The following is a 17,518-nucleotide window of genomic DNA, read 5'->3' on the forward strand; positions in this document are numbered from 1 at the left end:
CATAAATCAATACACCAATGGGATCCTTGATGTCAAGTATTTAAACGACTTTGTTTTACTTACTACAGAAGTTAAAATTAAGTCTTCAAATTTAAATTTAAATATCTAAAAGCAGGAATGCAGCGTCCTTAATCTTAAACCCCACAGGCAAGGAAGAGGCCAGAATCCTAGGGTACTGGGCCTACCAGTAAAGAAGAATCTATTATTGGTTTTTTCTTTTGGTTTTGTATTCCGCCCCCGCCCCCCGCCCCCTTCCTCCTTTTGTTCCGTCTTTCTTCTCTCTTTTCTCTTTCTCTCCCGAACAGTCAAGGAATTAAGGTTAGCATTATGTTTAAATGGAAGAGGTAGTGCCCTACGCAGGGTGATTTAACTATTCCAGGTTTTCACCTGAAAATCCCATCGTCATTGAAAATATGAGTCTTTTCTGAAATATGGAATTAAGCTATTTTCCAACACTCTGCTTTAAGTATTGTTCATTAAGCCTTCTTCTGAAAAACCACTCTCTCACTTGAACACAATTTTCTTAAAACATCTTTCCACACAACACAGGAGGGGTTCCGAATATGCCAAAACTTGAGAATGTCGCCTATAATCAGCCTCGCTAGTTTTTTGTTTACTTTAAAACGTTTGATTTCAATTGTTACTGGGTTTACGAATATTAGCTAAGTCTTCCAATGACTTAATAAAATGCATCCTTTTTACCTGCGAAAACTTTAGGGCTCAGTGCCTCCACGGGCATCCGGGCATTTATTCTTAACTCTGCTTCTTAAACAGGCTCCCGGGAGGAGCAGTTCCGACTGAGAAGTTCAGAAAAGCAGTTACCATGGAACCTGCAACAGTTGGTGTCGGGCGATAGGCAGGTTGGAAGTGATAGATGAAGCTGGTTTAAGAAACAAAAAGCCCCGGGAAGGGAAAGGAAGGGGCAGCCGCGGTCTTGGGGAACAGTGCGGCGGCGGCGCAGGGCAGCCAGGGCTGACCTCCGGCCGTGAGAAGGCGCCTGCTTAGGCAGCCCGAGGCGGCGGCGGCCGCAGACCGGCGGGTCGCGCGGCGCTGCGTGCGGGGCGGGCGCGCGCCCAGGCCGCCCCCGGGCTACGCCGGGGCCACCGCGAGGTGAGGCCGGCCCTGCCCCCGCGCCGCCCCCGGCAGGAGGCGCGACGCCCAGGCCGCGGGTGCGTGCGCGGCCCCGGGCGACGCGGCTGGGCGTGCGCGGGGCCGCGGCGGAGGCAGGGCCGGGCGGGCGGCAGAAGATGGCGAGGGTGTGTAGGCGGCAGCAATGCTCCGTTGAGAGACGCGGCTTTCGGCAAGAACTGGACTCGTGGCGCCACAAGCTCATTCACTGTGTAGGTGAGACCCTCCCCCAGCCGCCTCCGGCCCTCGGGCCGCCCCGCCGCCGACCGCCCCGGACGCGGGAGGGAGCTGGGGCACAGGCAATTGCTGCTCCGGCCCGCCCGCCCTCTTTGGCTCCGGAGCCCCCCTCCCCCACCCCCCGGAGTGCGGGCGCGCGCGACCTGCGGGCGGGCTCTCTCCCGGGCGGGCCGGAGCGCGCGCCGGCCCCTCCCCTCCGCGCGCCCTCCCCGGGGCGGGCTCTCGGGCGGGAGCGCGTGCCCTTCCCCTCCCCCTCTCCCTCACCGCCCGGCGGCCCGGCGCCGCTGCCGGCTTATTGTGGAGACTTACCCCGCGGCGCTGCCATTTGGCCGGGGCGCCGCCGCCGGCCCCACACAGCCCAGCTGGAGGACGGGGGGCAGCGGGCGTGCTGGGCCGCGACTCTACTCCCTTCTCCGTTCTCGCCGGCGCCTTCCCCGTCCCGCGCCGCCCCTCCCCCACGCGTGGCGGCGGCGCGCACCCCCGTCCCCGCGTGCACGCGCGGCTGGCGGGCGGGCGCCCGGCGCTCGGGCGTGTGCGAGGCGTGAGGTGGAGATGGGGGCGGAGGGAGCCGGAGCTGTCACAGGCCGCGGGTCCGCCTGACCGAGCCAAGTGGGGTGTCATGGCCGCGGGGGGCAGCGGCTGCACTTCCTCTGCGGGCGGAGGCGGCGGCGGCGGCGGCGGCCGGGGAGTTAATCCTCGACGCTCGGGTCGGTGTGTGTGTATTTGTGTTCGGTGTGCGCGCGGCGGGGAGGAAGGGGGGTGGGACCGGGTCCGACCGAGAAGCCGGAGCGGGGTCGCTCTTGTCTCCTCCCGGGGGATTTGCCGGAGCCGCCGCCTCGCCGAGAGCCCCGTCCGCCCCCCGCCTCCCGGACCTCGGGCCGCCTCGGGTGGCTTTTTCCCCGCGGGCAGGAGGGAGTGTGGACGGGGGCGCCCCGGGAGGGGCCGGGCGGCCGAGCTGCGCCTCTCACACTGTGTGTTTTGTCTGTTTTTCTCTCCCAAGGTCCCGTTTCCCTCTGTGCGGCGGCCGGCGGGACCATAAGGGCTTAACTCATATATTTAACCCCCCTCCAAAAAGTAAGTGGCCCGTGTGGTGTCTCCGCTCCGCCCGCCGCCCCCTAGCCCCGGTCCATCCTTGTGTCTGACTCTCCTGTCCTCCAGCATTGTTATTTCCCGGTCTTTGCTTCGGTGCTGCTGCTGTGTGGGGAAATGCTCTCTCGTCGTTCTCCGCCCCCCACGCCCAGTTCTCGGGGAGGCCCAGAATTCCAGCCCTTTCCCCCTCGCCCCCCCCCCCCGGGGAATATTCTTGGGAACCTGGTCTTCCCCGGCAGAATTTAGGAGATTCTATCCGTTCGCTTGGGCCCCTCATCCCCTCCTTCCCGACAGGGTTTCGTTGGAAGGAATTATGCAAATCCTGCTTTCTGGTGTCCATTCAGCGGCAATTTCATGCGGTGAGAAGTTCTCTTTGTTGTGCGAGGGGGAGAACAGACACTGATTTAATAGACATATCTGTTGGGGGGAAGGGTGGAGGGGGTGTGGAGAGGCTCAGTTTGGAAGAATTACAGCACTTGGTTAGCTCAATGTCTTTGTGTTTGAGCTTTCTGGCTTGACAGGAGGGTATGCCCTTTACAATGTCCCACAAGGGATGTTGTCTATAATAGATTAAAAAGCAAAACTGAAACTTTAGACAAGTGAAAAATAAGGTAACGTTTACTTAGAGAATATAAGCTTTGCCATTTCTGCAGTGTTTCATTATGAAAATGTGTGTGAATGTTGTTAAGGATTTAGATTGTAACATCAAAATTAATACAGGCAATAATGCTTTAAGGTATCTGATATTACTTTGGTTGTCCAAAGGTTAAAAGTACATTTTAAAACATGCTTGTGTAAATAGTAAAGGCATGAGTCAGTTTTTTTGGTATAATTTGTCTTGTGGGTATATTTTAAAATTTCCCTCCTGCCAAGCCAAGTCCAGCTCTGCCCTCCAGGAATGAGCCTTTTGGTTATCAGTTATCGTTTGCTCTGTCTCTGCTTGTTTTATTCTTTTAAACCTACCGTACATTTGCTAAAATGTTACATCAGCTTAAGCATTTTTTGAGTTATTATTTGTAACTGTCAAATAAGAAAGCTTATAAAAGGCATATAGGAGGTTTTGAAAAGCATGAAATTAATGTTTTCAGAATTGTGAGTTAACATAAAATCCTAAAATTATTTTGAAGAATTTTTAGTTATTATATTTGATTTTTTTAGTGATTGTTTTTTTTCAGTAGGGCTTTTTAGTTTTTAAAAGATGTTAAAATTAACTATAACCTCATAGATTTCTTAAGTTATTATGGCTTTAGTTGAGATGGTTTTAATGAGTTGTTTATCTTATTCCAATTCTGTTTGCCTTGAATCCTTGCCTTCTGCCTCAGGCCCCCTTATTATCAGTCATTGCTGGTATTAGTGGTTAGTTACTGCTGCTTGACAGGGTTTTTTTTTTTAATGACTAATAAAATTGTTTTGTAAATATCTGAATTGAATATAAAATTTTAGATTCATTTTTTGAAGGATGATTTTAATATGATGATTAGTTTTCTTAAAGCATACTTTTAACTCCAAATTTCCACTTTCGAGGTAGTAAAGTTCAGGAGATATTTAGAGTACAGAGTACAGAGCAGTATTTTAATCTGAGTAGTAATATATAGTTGATAATCTCCAAACTAAAATCAGTTGGGTCTCATATTTTCTCTTTTATTGTATGTAATTTTGTTCTTCAAGAGGAGAGGTCTGAGTAAATCAATTATAGTGTTAACTTTCTATATTTGAGAGAGCTGGTAATGATCCCTTATATTCAGTCCAAAAGTTTGTCACTAGCAGATGTAATAATTCCTGTTTTATTTTAATGGGGTTGGTTCTGAACAGCTAGCCTTCTATTTGATTCTGTTGACTGATTATCTTAATATTTTAGGGTCATTTGGTTTCTAAATGGTAGTTAATTTATAGCAGTCTTTGGTTTAAAAATGAATTTTCATTTCCAAAATCTAATTCTCCCTTCTACTTTTTTTCCAGGGATGAGGTTGGAGGGGGAGTGTCAGGATTGTGGAGGTGGAGGTATTGGTCTTTCTGTTATTAGATTTTAGTTGAATTGGCGTTAGTAGCAGGTTCAGGCAGTGATTATGATTAAGATGGGTATTTGGTAACCAGGTGATTATTGAGGGGTCCTCTGAGTCTAGGATGATTGGTCCAGGTTCCAGGAAGATCAAGGTTCTCTCGGCTGTGAGTGTGATGTAACCTATTGCTTGGCTGCTCCTAATCCTTGCTGTATTCTCAAAAAGCTCTTCCCATTGTACAGAAGGTTGTGATTTCAGCTTAGCTCTAGCTTGGCTGAAAAAGGGTAGCACGATGAGTCTTTTTGACTTGCAGAGAGTTATTTCAAATTGCCCTAATTCCCTCAAATGTGTTTGTGGCTGGAACAATTCTAGGAAGCATCTGAATAATGTCATTTTTTTCTTTTAGCCTTATGGGGCTACACAGAATGTCCTGGAATTTCTTCCAGGGTGAGAATGAGGTATTCAGTGTCTGTGGGGGCTTGCCACTTCTGAATGCCTGGTGCCTCATCACTTAGCTACTTGTATTAGTGCTGTTTTCAGGAACCAAGGAAAGGCAGTTAGGTAAGTACTTACTTCATTTAAATATTTATTAAGCATCTGCCTTGTACCAGGCACTTTGGGCAAACAGAGATATTGGGGAAGCTGCCCTAACCTTTAGGAACTTTCAGTCCTTGGAGAAAACATAGTATATTCAGTTATAGTACAAGGCAAAATGTGGCATGTGATGGTGCAAGCAAGTGCTAGGGGTATTTAGAAGTGAGAAGAATCTCTTCAGATGATGAGGGAAGGCTTCATTTTGATGAATATGGAAACGGCATTCCTATCATGAGAAAGGAATGTACAGAAGTGGAAAAGGGACAAGAATGAGTTGTTTATTTAAGGGGCAATCCATGATTCGTGTGGGGGGGAAATATAGGTGATAGATTTTCCAAAGGTAGGTTATATGATTTTCTTATGCAGGTTAAAAAATGGAGTCTCTTTGTTAGGCAACTTGGGGTTTGCAGTACATTTCTCTCCGTAGCTCAGGGGAGGAATGTTTCTTTATATAAGGATTCCATTGTGGAACTCGACAATAATGATACAGATTGTTTTTAAAATCATCTTGACAGGGACAATATTGTCATCCACAGCAGTGTCTCTAAGTAAGGTCATGTGGAGGCTATACCTTATTCCATTGCACAAAACCTGTTTTTGGAATTGCCTGAAATCAGTGGCATATTCTTTGGATCTCCTTTATTATTGGCAAATTTTCATCCTTAAAGGTTGGATTTGCTATTTGGAAATAGTCAAAAAGTATTTTCTGTGGCAAAGGTATATGTAAAATAATGAAATTGGTTTCCTGGTTCACATACTGGCTCTGAAAGCTCAGCAGAGGGGCTTGATTTGTTTCGACGTGCCTCTGAACTTCTCTCTTGATTCTTATTTCCTTTATGTCTACCCACCTGCTGTATGGAATCTGGATATTGGGTAGATGTGAATAAACAAAGCTGTTATTTTTTGTAGTTTCAAGTTAAAAACTTAACCATCACTAAGCTCCACATTATTTCCTACTCTATTTGCAAATATTTTGAAAATCTTTTTAGTATTCCATACACTTGCACATTGCTTTTGGGATGATTCTAGTGTGAACTATTAGCTCATTTTATTGACTGTCTCTTGTATGCAGGAAGTATCCCAAGTACAGTGGTCCATACCCTGAATTTTTTCTTTATTTTTCAATATAATTTATGTACCATAAAATTCATCTTTTTTAAAGTATACAATTCAGTGGTTTTTAGTTTATTTACAAGGTTTTGCAAACATCACTACTTCCAGAACACTTTCATTGCCCAAAAAAGAAACCCCATACTCATTAGCACTCATTTCCCATTCCTCCTATGACCCCTTAGCAACTACTAATCTACTTCCTATTTCTGTGGATTTGCCTATTCTGGACATTTCATATAAATGTAATCATACAGTATGTGGCCTTTTGGGTCTTAGAACGCTTTCAGGATTCTTCCATGTTATAGCATGTATCGGCACTTAATTGCCTTTTTTTTTTCCCTCCGCAAAGCTCCACTAGATAGTTGTATGTCATAGTAGTACATTCTTCTAGTTGGTCTATGTGGGACACCACCTCAGCATGGCTTGATGAGCGGTGCGCAGGTCCACGCCCAGGATCTCAACCAGCGAACCCTGGGCTGCCGAAGTGGAGTGCGCGAACTTGGCGCTGTGCCACTGGGCCAGCCCCACTTTATTGCTTTTTATGACTAAATAATATTGCATTATAGGGACATACTACTTTTTATTCATCAGTTGATGGGCGTTTAGATCGTTCCTACTTTTTGCTTATTATGAATAATGCTGCATTGTCAGCATTATTTTTGTGGACATTTATTTTCACTTCTCTTGGGTATGTACCTAGGAGTGGAATTGCTGGGTCATATGGTAACTGTGTTTTAACTTTTTGAGGAACTACCAAACTGTTTTCTAAAGGGGCTACAATATTTTACATTCCCACCTGCAGTGTATGAGGATTCCAGTTTCTCCACACCCTTGCCAACACTTGTTATTGCCTGTCTTTTTGACTATAGCTTTCCTAGTGGGTAGGTACAAAGTGGTATCTCATCGTGGTTTTGATTGGAATTTCCCTAATGACCAATGATGTGGAACATCTTTTCATGTGCTTGTTGGTTATTTGTACATCTTCCTTTGAGAAATGTCTATTCAGATCCCTGGCCTGTTTTTAAATTGAGTTATCTTTTTATTATTGAGTTGTAAGAGTATGTTCTGAATACTAGACCCATATCAGTATGTGATTTGCAAACTTTTTTCCTTGTCGTACCCTCAATTTGAGAATAATTACAAATCACAAGATAAACTGCAGTATACCTTGTGAGGGGAAAAATGGATATAGTAATGGAGTGATCGGAGTGAACTAGAATTACTCAGGAAAGACTTCCATAAACATCCTTTTCTATGATTTATTAAAATTGTTAGTTATTTGATGGAGTTGTGTGACAACACAGATCTACTTTGCTATCCAAATCTTGTAAATTCCTGCCTTTCTATAGTGAGAGTTCATAGATCAAGTACAGATAATGTGGTAAATTACATTATTTAAATCTGTTCTATGCCCAAGTAATTAACAAAGGTTTTGGTAGAGAGGAATACCTTTACTCTATATAGACATTTTTGTCTGAATCTCTTCTTTTTCTAAGTTTGAATAGTGCGAGAAATCTATACAATAGCAGTATTTTGAAATTTAAGATTACGTTTTTTGTTTGTATTTTATAAAACCCAGTTATCTGACAAATTATTTTTTTAATTAATTTTATTTATTTATTTTTTCCCCCAAAGCCCCAGTAGATAGTTGTATGTCATAGTTGCACATCCTTCTAGTTGCTGTATGTGGGACGCGGCCTCAGCATGGCCGGAGAAGCCGTGCATCGGTGCGCACCCGGGATCCGAACCCGAGCCGCCAGCAGCAGAGCGCGCACACTTAACCGCTAAGCCACGGGGCCGGCCCTGACAAGTTATATTTAGTAGGGCAAGTTATGTGATTTTATTTTTTGGTGCTAAACTAACATGCTGTTTTCAAAAGACCATTTTGAATTTTGTCGTTATTTTACTTTGATTTTTGAATTGGTTAGATTTGGTCTGTTATGAAGTGTCAGGTGTAGTGATGTCTTAAGGATGAAATTGAGAATCTTACCGGGTAGGCAGCAGAGTTAGTCTGAGAATCCTTTACTTAATGGATTGTTTGTGAGGGGCAAGTTAGGAAAGCTGTGTGGTAATGGTTGTCACCTTCTAATGATTTTTGTTTTGTTTTTATTCCCTTTGTTCCACATTTATCTATCTTTTGTTAGAATTATGGATTCTTTTGGTGTATTACTTAATCAGTTTTCTGGATTTATTATTGTGCAGTCCAAGGAAGTTACATGTGTAAAACCAGTTTTTGTTGAGTGCCCTTATTATAATAAAGTTCTTTGAGTCTAGTTTTGGGTGGTAGGTATTTTTAAATTATAAGAGCGGGATGATAAGAGCAGGATGAGTCAAAGGGAATGCTAAAAGAAGAAAAATATGGATGTAACCAGTGATTTATTTAGACTTACATTTCAGAATTTTGGTATTGGGAAACTAGAAATTCGTATGTTTGAGACATTTGTACTCAAGAGGAAAAAGAAATTCTACTCAGTTGTATCTTATAATTGTATTGAAAACAATTACAACTGTATTTTACCATTTGAAGTAAAGGAGCATTTCTTAGAACTTCTAAATTGTTAAAAGTTAGTCCATCCCAGTTGTTTTACAAAGTTTGAAGGGGATCATTTAGAAACAAAGTTGTCTCACAAGATTTTTGGTAAGTGTAATGACCTAGGAGAATAAATAAACTCTAAAACTTGACAAATGGAAATTAGACAGTGTCAGAAAAATCTGTTAATGGTATTACCATCTGATATCTGCATAGCACATTTTGTACTTTTTAGAAAACTTTCACAAACATTATTTTGTTGTCTTTATTTAGAAATATAGGAAGATAAAGATGGGTATTAAAAAACAATTGGGGCCGGCCCGGTGGCTTAGCGGTTAAGTGCTCGCGCTCTGCTGCTGGCGGCCTGGGTTCGGATCCCGGGCGCGTACCGACTCACCGACGCACCGCTTCTCCGGCCATGCTGAGGCCGCGTCCCACATACAGCAACTAGAAGGATGTGCAGCTATGACATACAACTATCTACTGGGGCTTTGGGGGGAAAAAATAAATAAATAAAATTATTAAAAAAAAACAATTGGTCAGTTGGGAAACACTGAGTAATAACTCTTATGAATAAATAAAGCAATCAGGGGATTTCCCTTAGCATAAATGCTTCCCTCTTATCCACAGAAATAATTGTATGGTATTTTAATGTTTGAAATATTTACTTAACTTCTCAGGTAAAAGTAAAACACAGAACTGAATTCTTTTATTCAACTTGCTTCAATTGCTGTATGAAATTATGTACTAGTTTTCACCCTCTGTTAAAGATGATACAAATCAACGCTTACTTTCTGGGTTAGAAGATGTGAACACCAATATTATTTACCATGAGAATTACTATTATTGGAAAAACTGTTGTATGATGAGCATTTTCATTCTCATTGGTAATACTAGATAGTCTTGACTGTTATTCTGTCTCACATTTAGCTTATTTTTCATAAAATCTGAATCATTTTATCATCATCATCAATAAATGATTATTGTGTGTGTTTCTCTTATTAGTTGACTTTTTAGAGGTTTCCAGAGGGTAAAGGCATGTTCTCCCTTTCCTAAACTCACAATATACAGGGGAAGAAAAACTAATTTTAAGAGGATCTACAGGGTATATCTTGCTTGGTAAGAGAAAATCCTACATGTGAAAATGTGAATTTACCGCAAAGAAATATATTTCATTTTAAAACAGAATTCACATCTGATTTAATATAAGTGCATGCTCCACTAGTACATTTAGATGATGGTTTATTCAAATTTTAAAAATAAGTGTACAATGTGTATAGAGGAAGGAATTTTTGAATTTATTAAATTAAGACATGCTTACGTTCAGTTTGATTCTGTCTTGTTTTTCACATATTTTTTATTGTCCCCATCAAGTGGTTTATAAAGATATTATCTAAATATGGAGAAGACAAGTTTTTGGTTTTTGTTTTGTTTTACTAATGTTCCTTAAAAGCTACTATACAGTAAGCATTTACTATGTGCTACACAAAAGCCCTTTGATGTTAATATCTGTTTTAAAGGTGGAGAAACAGATTTGGAAAGATGAAGGATTTCATTCATGGTCACTCAGCTAAAGAGTGGTAGACCAAGGATTGGAATTGAAAAGCCTGTGCTCTTTAATCTTAAACATTAAAGCATACACCCTTCTTTTAGACTTTCCTGTTTGGTTCCACCAAAATACCCCCTTTCTTTGTTTCCAAGTACTAATTGCTTACTTGCCATATATTACATTAAAGAATTCTGATTTCTCTACCTATAATCTTACCATAAATGGTAACGTAATTACTCTTTCAATTCCCTGACCTAGAATGCCTTGCCCCCTTCTCTTCAGCATTTTGGTCCTGTTTGCCTTTCCTTTTTCTTCTCAATTTTTTAGTTTTGTCGGTGTTATTCAGTGCTAAACAGGTTTCAGAGCTGAATGTTCCACTGGCTTAGTTTTCCTTCATATGTTGCTAGACTGGCCTTTGTTCATCATTGGCTGAGATTTAAGCATAGGCTTAGAAGAGGAAAGACAGAAAGGATATCCAAGTGATATTGATTCTAGGCCTTAAGCTTGGTGAGCTTTAAGTGTGGACCAGCCTAGTTAACAGGGCACTTTGAAGTTTGTAACAAAAGCCCATGTAGTAACAGTGTGTAGGTGCCTGGCCTTTTCTTCTATTCGTATCCTTCCCAGAGATGTCAAGTGGGGGTGTAGGGGCAAACAGGGTAAAGCAGATTGAGGTCAGGATTCAGGATTCCTCGATTTTAGCCCAATGCCTTCTTAGTTCTAACCTTCCAACTGTGACTTAGATTTGGTGCAGTTGGCAATAAATATTTTAAAATATGTGATGGAAAGGGAAGTTGCTGAGTAGTGTATAATTGCTGAGAAGGGGAGAAGGAACAATTTGGCAAATTTTTAAAATGATACACTATTTTGGTGATTCAAACATCACTGATTCTAGACAAAAATGCTTCATTAGTAGATACGGGAAGATGTTGTGACAAAGGTAATAGGGAGAAATTCCCATCAAAATAAAATGAGAAATTTCTTGCCTTCACTAAGAATAAAAAATGAGAGGAATATAAATATTTGTGAATATTTCCCTGTGTTAAAATGCAGCTTTCTTATGGCACGATTAATGATATAAATATTTATCTATCTCGTCATGTGTTAGGTTATGTGACTTTTCAGTCAGTAAGGAAGCTGACAAAGTTTAATTTGTATAAATGGGCATTGATTACCTTATCTGATCACAATAAAATGATACTTTACGAATGGGCATTAAGAAGTCCATAAATCTTTGAGAATAGCTATTGAAGAAACCTTTAAGCTGGTCATTTTTCTATAAGTGTTTAATACATCTTTTTAAAATGATTTAGTTATATATCCCCTATGTTCAGTGGTCAGTGTACTAAAATTTTACTTATTGTTTACCTATTGGAAACCTCAAAATTGTCTTGGGCAATAATATTTTTATGATACTTACTATGTTACTCTATCTAGATCTAGTTTGTGTTCTGGAAAGAGAATACATCAGGATAAAAATAATAATATAGATTAATTTCCAGCGATTTTTTGAGAGGTACTGGAATTTTGCTGTATTGAGTTTTTAAAAGAAAAATGGGAATGATTAAAGTGATGAAGCTATTTTCCATGTGAATCTTGTACAACCAGTTTTTATTTGTATATTTACTATATATCGCTTTTCACTGTGGAGTATGTGTGAAAATAGATTTTGACATGTTAAAATAGACATATACAGAGAGTCAGAAGTCCACATGTATCTACTGAAAACAGTTTCAAGATCCATGGCTAATGGCCACCAATGTACCACTAAAAGATAACATTCCCTTTCGCTCCTTTCTCCTTAGGCAAAGAACTTCTGTTTAATTTTATAACTTATCCAAATCACAGATTAGTACATTTCATTGGTGAAAGGCAAGGGTAAATTCATAAACAGGGGAAAGAGAGAGAAGAGAAACTAGAATTTTCCACGTTAGGTGAGAAGGCTTTAGGTAGGAGTTATCAGGAGCTGTAAATCTGTATGGGACTTCGTTTTTCTAAAAAGAGGAGCCCATATAGTTGACAGTCCGACCTGAATGAGTTGTTTGGGTCAAGACTGTTAAACTATAAAGAAGATTGAATTATACACAGATTTTGATCTTTAAAAGCAACAAAATGTAAATTAATGGAGAAGAGTATTCTAATATAGTTACATTGATAAAAAATAAATTGACGTTGTGGCAAGGACAATGACCGGATGTGTTGATGACCCAGACAATTTTGCTGTTTTTTTCTTTTCCTAAGGATTTAAACTTTATTTTGGAAAGATGGAAGCTTTGGTCTTGTTAAATGATTAATAAATGCTTATGTATTACCTCAAAGATTACTTGATAGAAATTGTTTCTTAAAACTATATGAAGATGTTTAGGTAAAAATACCTTTAGTAATACTGTACTTTAGTCAGCCAATCCATATTTTGTCAAATAGTCTTTAACAAGTAATCCAGATGAAATCAACTATTTTGAAGAATATGAATATATATCCAGTTACAAGTAGAAAAGAAGGTAAAGAATACAGGATGTATTAAGAAACAGGAAGGATCTGTTGTCAAATCATGCTGCTGCCAATGTCTCGTTTCTGTGACTCAAGAACAGAAGTATAAGCAAGATAGTAATGATACTGTTGCTGTTATATTTGGATTATGAAATAAGCAGCACATTTTAAAACTTGATGCTGAAAGAATGTTGCTCTCAGATGGCAGAAAATACAGCATCTTCTGTTTGGTCCAATAGCGCACCCTAGTATTTTGCCAAAAATGTTCTTTCAGGAATGAGTAACTTGCTTTTGCATGATACAGCTTTTCATTCATCTTTCTTCCATACTCTATATGCCTCCATCTTTTCTTTATACAGTCACGCACTGCATAATGACGTTTCAGTTAACGTTAGACCGCATATACCACAGTGGTCCCGTAAGATTAGTACCAAGTAGCCTAGGTGTGTAGTAGGCTGTACCATCTATGTTTGTGCAGGTACGCTCTGTGATGTTCGCGTAACAATGAAATCACCTAACAACGTATTTCTCAGAATGTGTCCCCGTCGTTAAGCGACGCGTGACTGTATTTCTTTTTCTCTTTTTGTATATGTGAAATAAATTGATATATGTTTGGAAATATATCAAATTAACAGGTAAACAATTAATTTTTAAAATAAATGTATATATGTATTTTAGTCTGGGGAAACAGACATCTTCAGAAGCCCATGGAGATAAGAGTGACTTTAGAAGTAGAAACAATGGTGGTCATAGGTAACAGAATGAAATTAACTAGACAGAGTTCAGTAATGAAATACATTCAGTGAAGTTTTTTGGTTTTTAGTGAATTTTTTGGTTCAATTTGCATCACTGTTTGTATTAGGTCCATAAAACAACTTTATTTTGATATAGTGCGGGTAGTTTTGTCTCTTCTGACTTTTGTCTGTTTATGAATTAAAAGATGTAAGAGATGCAGCCTTTCTTGAAGTTAAGCATTGATTCTTCCATTTCTAACAGTTTAAAATTATGCTTGGATAGTAAACTTGTAATGATAATAGGAATAAACTATTTTATTTATATTGTCAAATCACCTTTTAACATCATAAAAGAAGGTATAAAAATTATTTTCTTTATTGACTTACCACCATAAGATGGTGTTTCACTTATCTGTTGCCACATTCGTGCTGCATATCAAATAATCACAGTTACCTCTGCAACATAACTAGAAGCATTTATTGAGTTCGCAAGTCTGGGGTTCAACTGATCTGGGCTGGGCTTGCTCATGTAGTCAGCTGTGGGTTGGCTAGGCAGCTCTGCTGATCTTGGCTCGACTTGCTCCCTGTCTGAGGATGAGCTAGCTGATGTAGGTTGACCTAAGCTGAGATGACTGCAGTTACTAGACTCTGTTCCACCTTTCTCAACCTTCAGCAGGATACTTGGGCCAGTTATCATGGCATGGCAGATGTGCGCAAAGTGAGCAGAATAAGGAAGCACTTTTTCAAGCCTCTGCTTATGTGTCTGCTAATATCTCAAAGTATATCACATGATTGAGCCCAGACTCGTGGTGGGGAGGGTATTATAAAGTTATATGGCAAAGGGCCTGGATATGTGGAGGGATGAAGAATTGGGGCCATTTGCAGTCTACCTTAGAAAGCATCAGTCTTCATTTTTTCATGTAAATATTCATGTCAATAGGTATTGGTCAAGCACACAATATGTGCTTAACAGGTATTTTTCTCATTTAGTCTGTACAGTCAACCTGCAAAGAGTGTGATATCCTTTTTTTTTTCTTTTCTTTTTACTCTCAAGGAACAGAGAGTTAGAATGATTAAATAATTCACAAATGTGATGGAACTGGCAGTTTGAATCTAGGACTGTCTGACTTTAGAGCCTATATGCTTTTATATGACTGTTATCTTGTAAATTATGTTTTTAATTTTCCAAGTTTTTTCTCCCTTATTTTTGGGGACAAAGTATGGGTGTGTTTTATCATGTCTTCTGTACCGCATATCTTGTTTTTGCCATCTCAGAATCTTTCCCTCTTCTGGTAGTAGCATCTTGATTTTCTGTTAGGGAGCCATCTTTCCTGACATTCTTGAGTTCCATATGGTTTGGATGAAACTAACTTACTTCTGTGACTGATGCCTGGTCATTGGTCACAGTGAGTGAGTAGTTCAGGGATCAGCCTTGAGACTGGCTGATGGAGTTCTTAGGAAAGAGATCTCTTTTCTCTGGGCTGGCAGAGAAAATAGTCCATATGCAGGAAGCAGTTACCATTTTGGGAAGAGCCTACCTCTGAGTGTAGTTGTTTGCCTTTGTGTGAGATAAACAGAGTGATGGACGGGGAGAGAAATATTGCTATGCACTTGAATCCATCTGTACCTGAAGGGAGATCTAAAAAGCTTACTTGAACTCTTTTTTGTTCCGGCCCATTTAGGTTGGATTTTTATCACTTGCAACCAAAGTCCTGACAAACACTGTTTTTAAGTTCTAAGAAAGATTATACCTTTGTAAGGGGAACAGAAAATGAATAGCTTACTGTAGGTAAACAATGTAAAAAAGCAAATTCTCTGGCCTTATGGAAATGGGGAGGGATGATTTGACTGTGATGATACTATACCAGGAAGAAACATAGTAGAGTGCAGCATGGGAATGATCTACTGAATTTAGTAAGATGAGAAAGTAGACTCACCACTACAAGGCATTCTATTTCATTCTTTCTTAATGAATTCTTCAGTCACCTTCTTGAGTACCAAGTACAATAATAATATATATAATGCCCATTTAGGTGTTGAAGAGTTGATTTTATTTTTTTGGTTATTTCTATTTCACAAGACGTTTTAAACCAAGAAACAGTGTTAAAATTGTTGGTTATGATACCAGCTCAACCCACAAACATGATTTAAGTAAATTGAAGAGTTTAAGTAGTGTATTATTGAAATAAAATGCATAGACATCCGTTCCCAACGCCATCCCCTGTACCTTTTTATTAACTGGAAATGTTGAAATCTTGAATTCTAATATGCCATTATCCCTACATATTTTACATCTATTATCACATGTAATTTAATTTTCATAATAACCTTACTAAGTGGGTATTATTTTAATTTTATAGGTGGAAAAACAGCTGTGTGGATTGATGCTACTACAAATTTGTGGTGTCCACCCTCAGCTGGACTCTCGGCATTGGGAGTTCTTTTGTGTATTCTTGGTCAGATCCTGCAGTTTACCACAGTGGCTCTCTTTTAGTCCTGTGCAGTCCTGCTTCTCTCTCAGCTGATGATCTTGTCACCTACAGAACAGTGCAACTAGAGGCTATTGAAAGTGCGTATTCCGCTAGCATTCTCCTTCTCACCCCTAGGACTACATGGAAAACTTGAGAAAAATACCTACCTAAAGCATTGTTTCAGAGTATTGACCACCTGAACAAAACCACTGAGATATTTATAAAAATTGAAAATTTGGGGTCCTACCCCAGATCTGCTGAATCCGAATCTTCTTAGGTGGGACATGGGAATCTGTATTTTTAACAGATATCTCAAATGATTCTTATACACACTGAAGTTTGAAAACCACAGGCATGTAGAATAAGGTTACTTTAACCAGCATGCAAGACCCTCCAAGATAACTGATCCTAGCCTACTTCTTCAGTCTCAACTCTCTCTGTGTATCTTGCCCAGTCCACACTCTTGAATTCCACAAGTCCTCCAACCACAAAATACCGGTCACTTTTTCTAGCGTGCAAGCATTGCTATACCTCTCCTAGTTTGCAAGACCCTTGAGGTCAGCGACCATGTTGGTTGTGTTTTTCTTTATATTTTAAGTACTTGACAAAGTGACTGGCACACAGTAGATGCTCAGTAAATATTTGTGGAAAGGCAGAAAACAGTACTTTGAAATATTACAAACTAGTGACTGAAATTAAGTAAGAGATAGTGTTCTATTTATAGTGACTCAAGTTATTTAGGGAAAAACCAAATTAATATGAGGAAGAGGGAGTGTAGATATTTTGGACACAATTTGTGGTACCCTTAATGGCTTTAACACAGTGATTTATTTTTTTGGTGAGGAAGATTGGCCCTGAGCTAACATCGGTTGCCAGTCCTCCTCCTTTTGCTCGAGGAAGATTGTCCCTGAGCTAACATCTGTGCCAGTCTTCCTCTATGTTGTATGTGGGACACCACCACAGCCTGCCTTGATGAGTGATATGTAGGTCCACACCTGGGATCTGAACCTGCGAAGCCTGGGCTGTCAAAGCTGAGTGTGCGAACCCAACCACTGCGCCACTGGGCCAGCCCCTAACACAGTGATTTTTAAGGGATGTTGGGTAGGAGGAGTTACCCCTTTGAGAACCACTGTGTTAGAGATACTACAGACTAGTTTTCTCTGCATGTGTGGAGACACAAGTGAAACTCGACCTGTAACAGGAAAAACATTATTTCTTTATTTTGTCTTGTTTCACTTCAAGATGTAATCTTTACCTTTTTGTCCAGAGTGTGTATATTACTTGGAGGTTTCTAAAGTATCAGCAAAAGGAATAGGAAAGGGCTGGGAATTTTCTAGAAACACATGGGTAAAAGTTGGAGGTGGGCAGCAGATGGAGAAGGAAGAGCGTTTAGATTGTATGAGTGTAAAATATTGATGCTCTTTCCAGAAGTCCAGGGACATTTATATTGACATACCCTGTGTGTGACACACTTTGCTCTCGATAGAAACAAATGAACCATGAACAGTGATAGCCATATTAAAAGGCGAAACTGTCGTGAATGTTCTCACAGTGGTGATAAGGCAAGAAAGAGATATTTTAATATG

The 17,518-nt window shown here is 40.4% G+C and overlaps 1 protein-coding gene across 7 annotated transcripts in view; it reads left to right on the forward strand.

The window, feature by feature from the left end:
* The first annotated feature begins 1,231 nt into the window (after positions 1-1,231).
* Positions 1,232-17,518, forward strand: part of LCOR (ligand dependent nuclear receptor corepressor) — a 134,311-nt gene continuing 118,024 nt past the window's right edge. Inside the window, exons 1-3 of one of the 7 annotated variants that reach the window (XM_087432356.1) lie at positions 1,232-1,344; positions 2,366-2,439; positions 2,749-2,813. In XM_087432356.1, the coding sequence (XP_087288482.1) occupies positions 2,768-2,813 (46 nt within the window). In that variant the 5' untranslated portion in view covers positions 1,232-1,344; positions 2,366-2,439; positions 2,749-2,767. Of the gene's footprint in view, positions 1,345-1,664; positions 2,077-2,365; positions 2,440-2,748; positions 2,814-17,518 lie in introns of those variants that run through there. The other 6 variants (XM_087432357.1, XM_087432358.1, XM_087432359.1 and 3 more) reach the window with 6 other exon arrangements.

Source organism: Ceratotherium simum, chromosome 6 (genome assembly GCF_057802395.1).
Source record: "Ceratotherium simum simum isolate JZ-2026a chromosome 6, ASM5780239v1, whole genome shotgun sequence".
Lineage (NCBI taxonomy): Eukaryota > Metazoa > Chordata > Mammalia > Perissodactyla > Rhinocerotidae > Ceratotherium > Ceratotherium simum.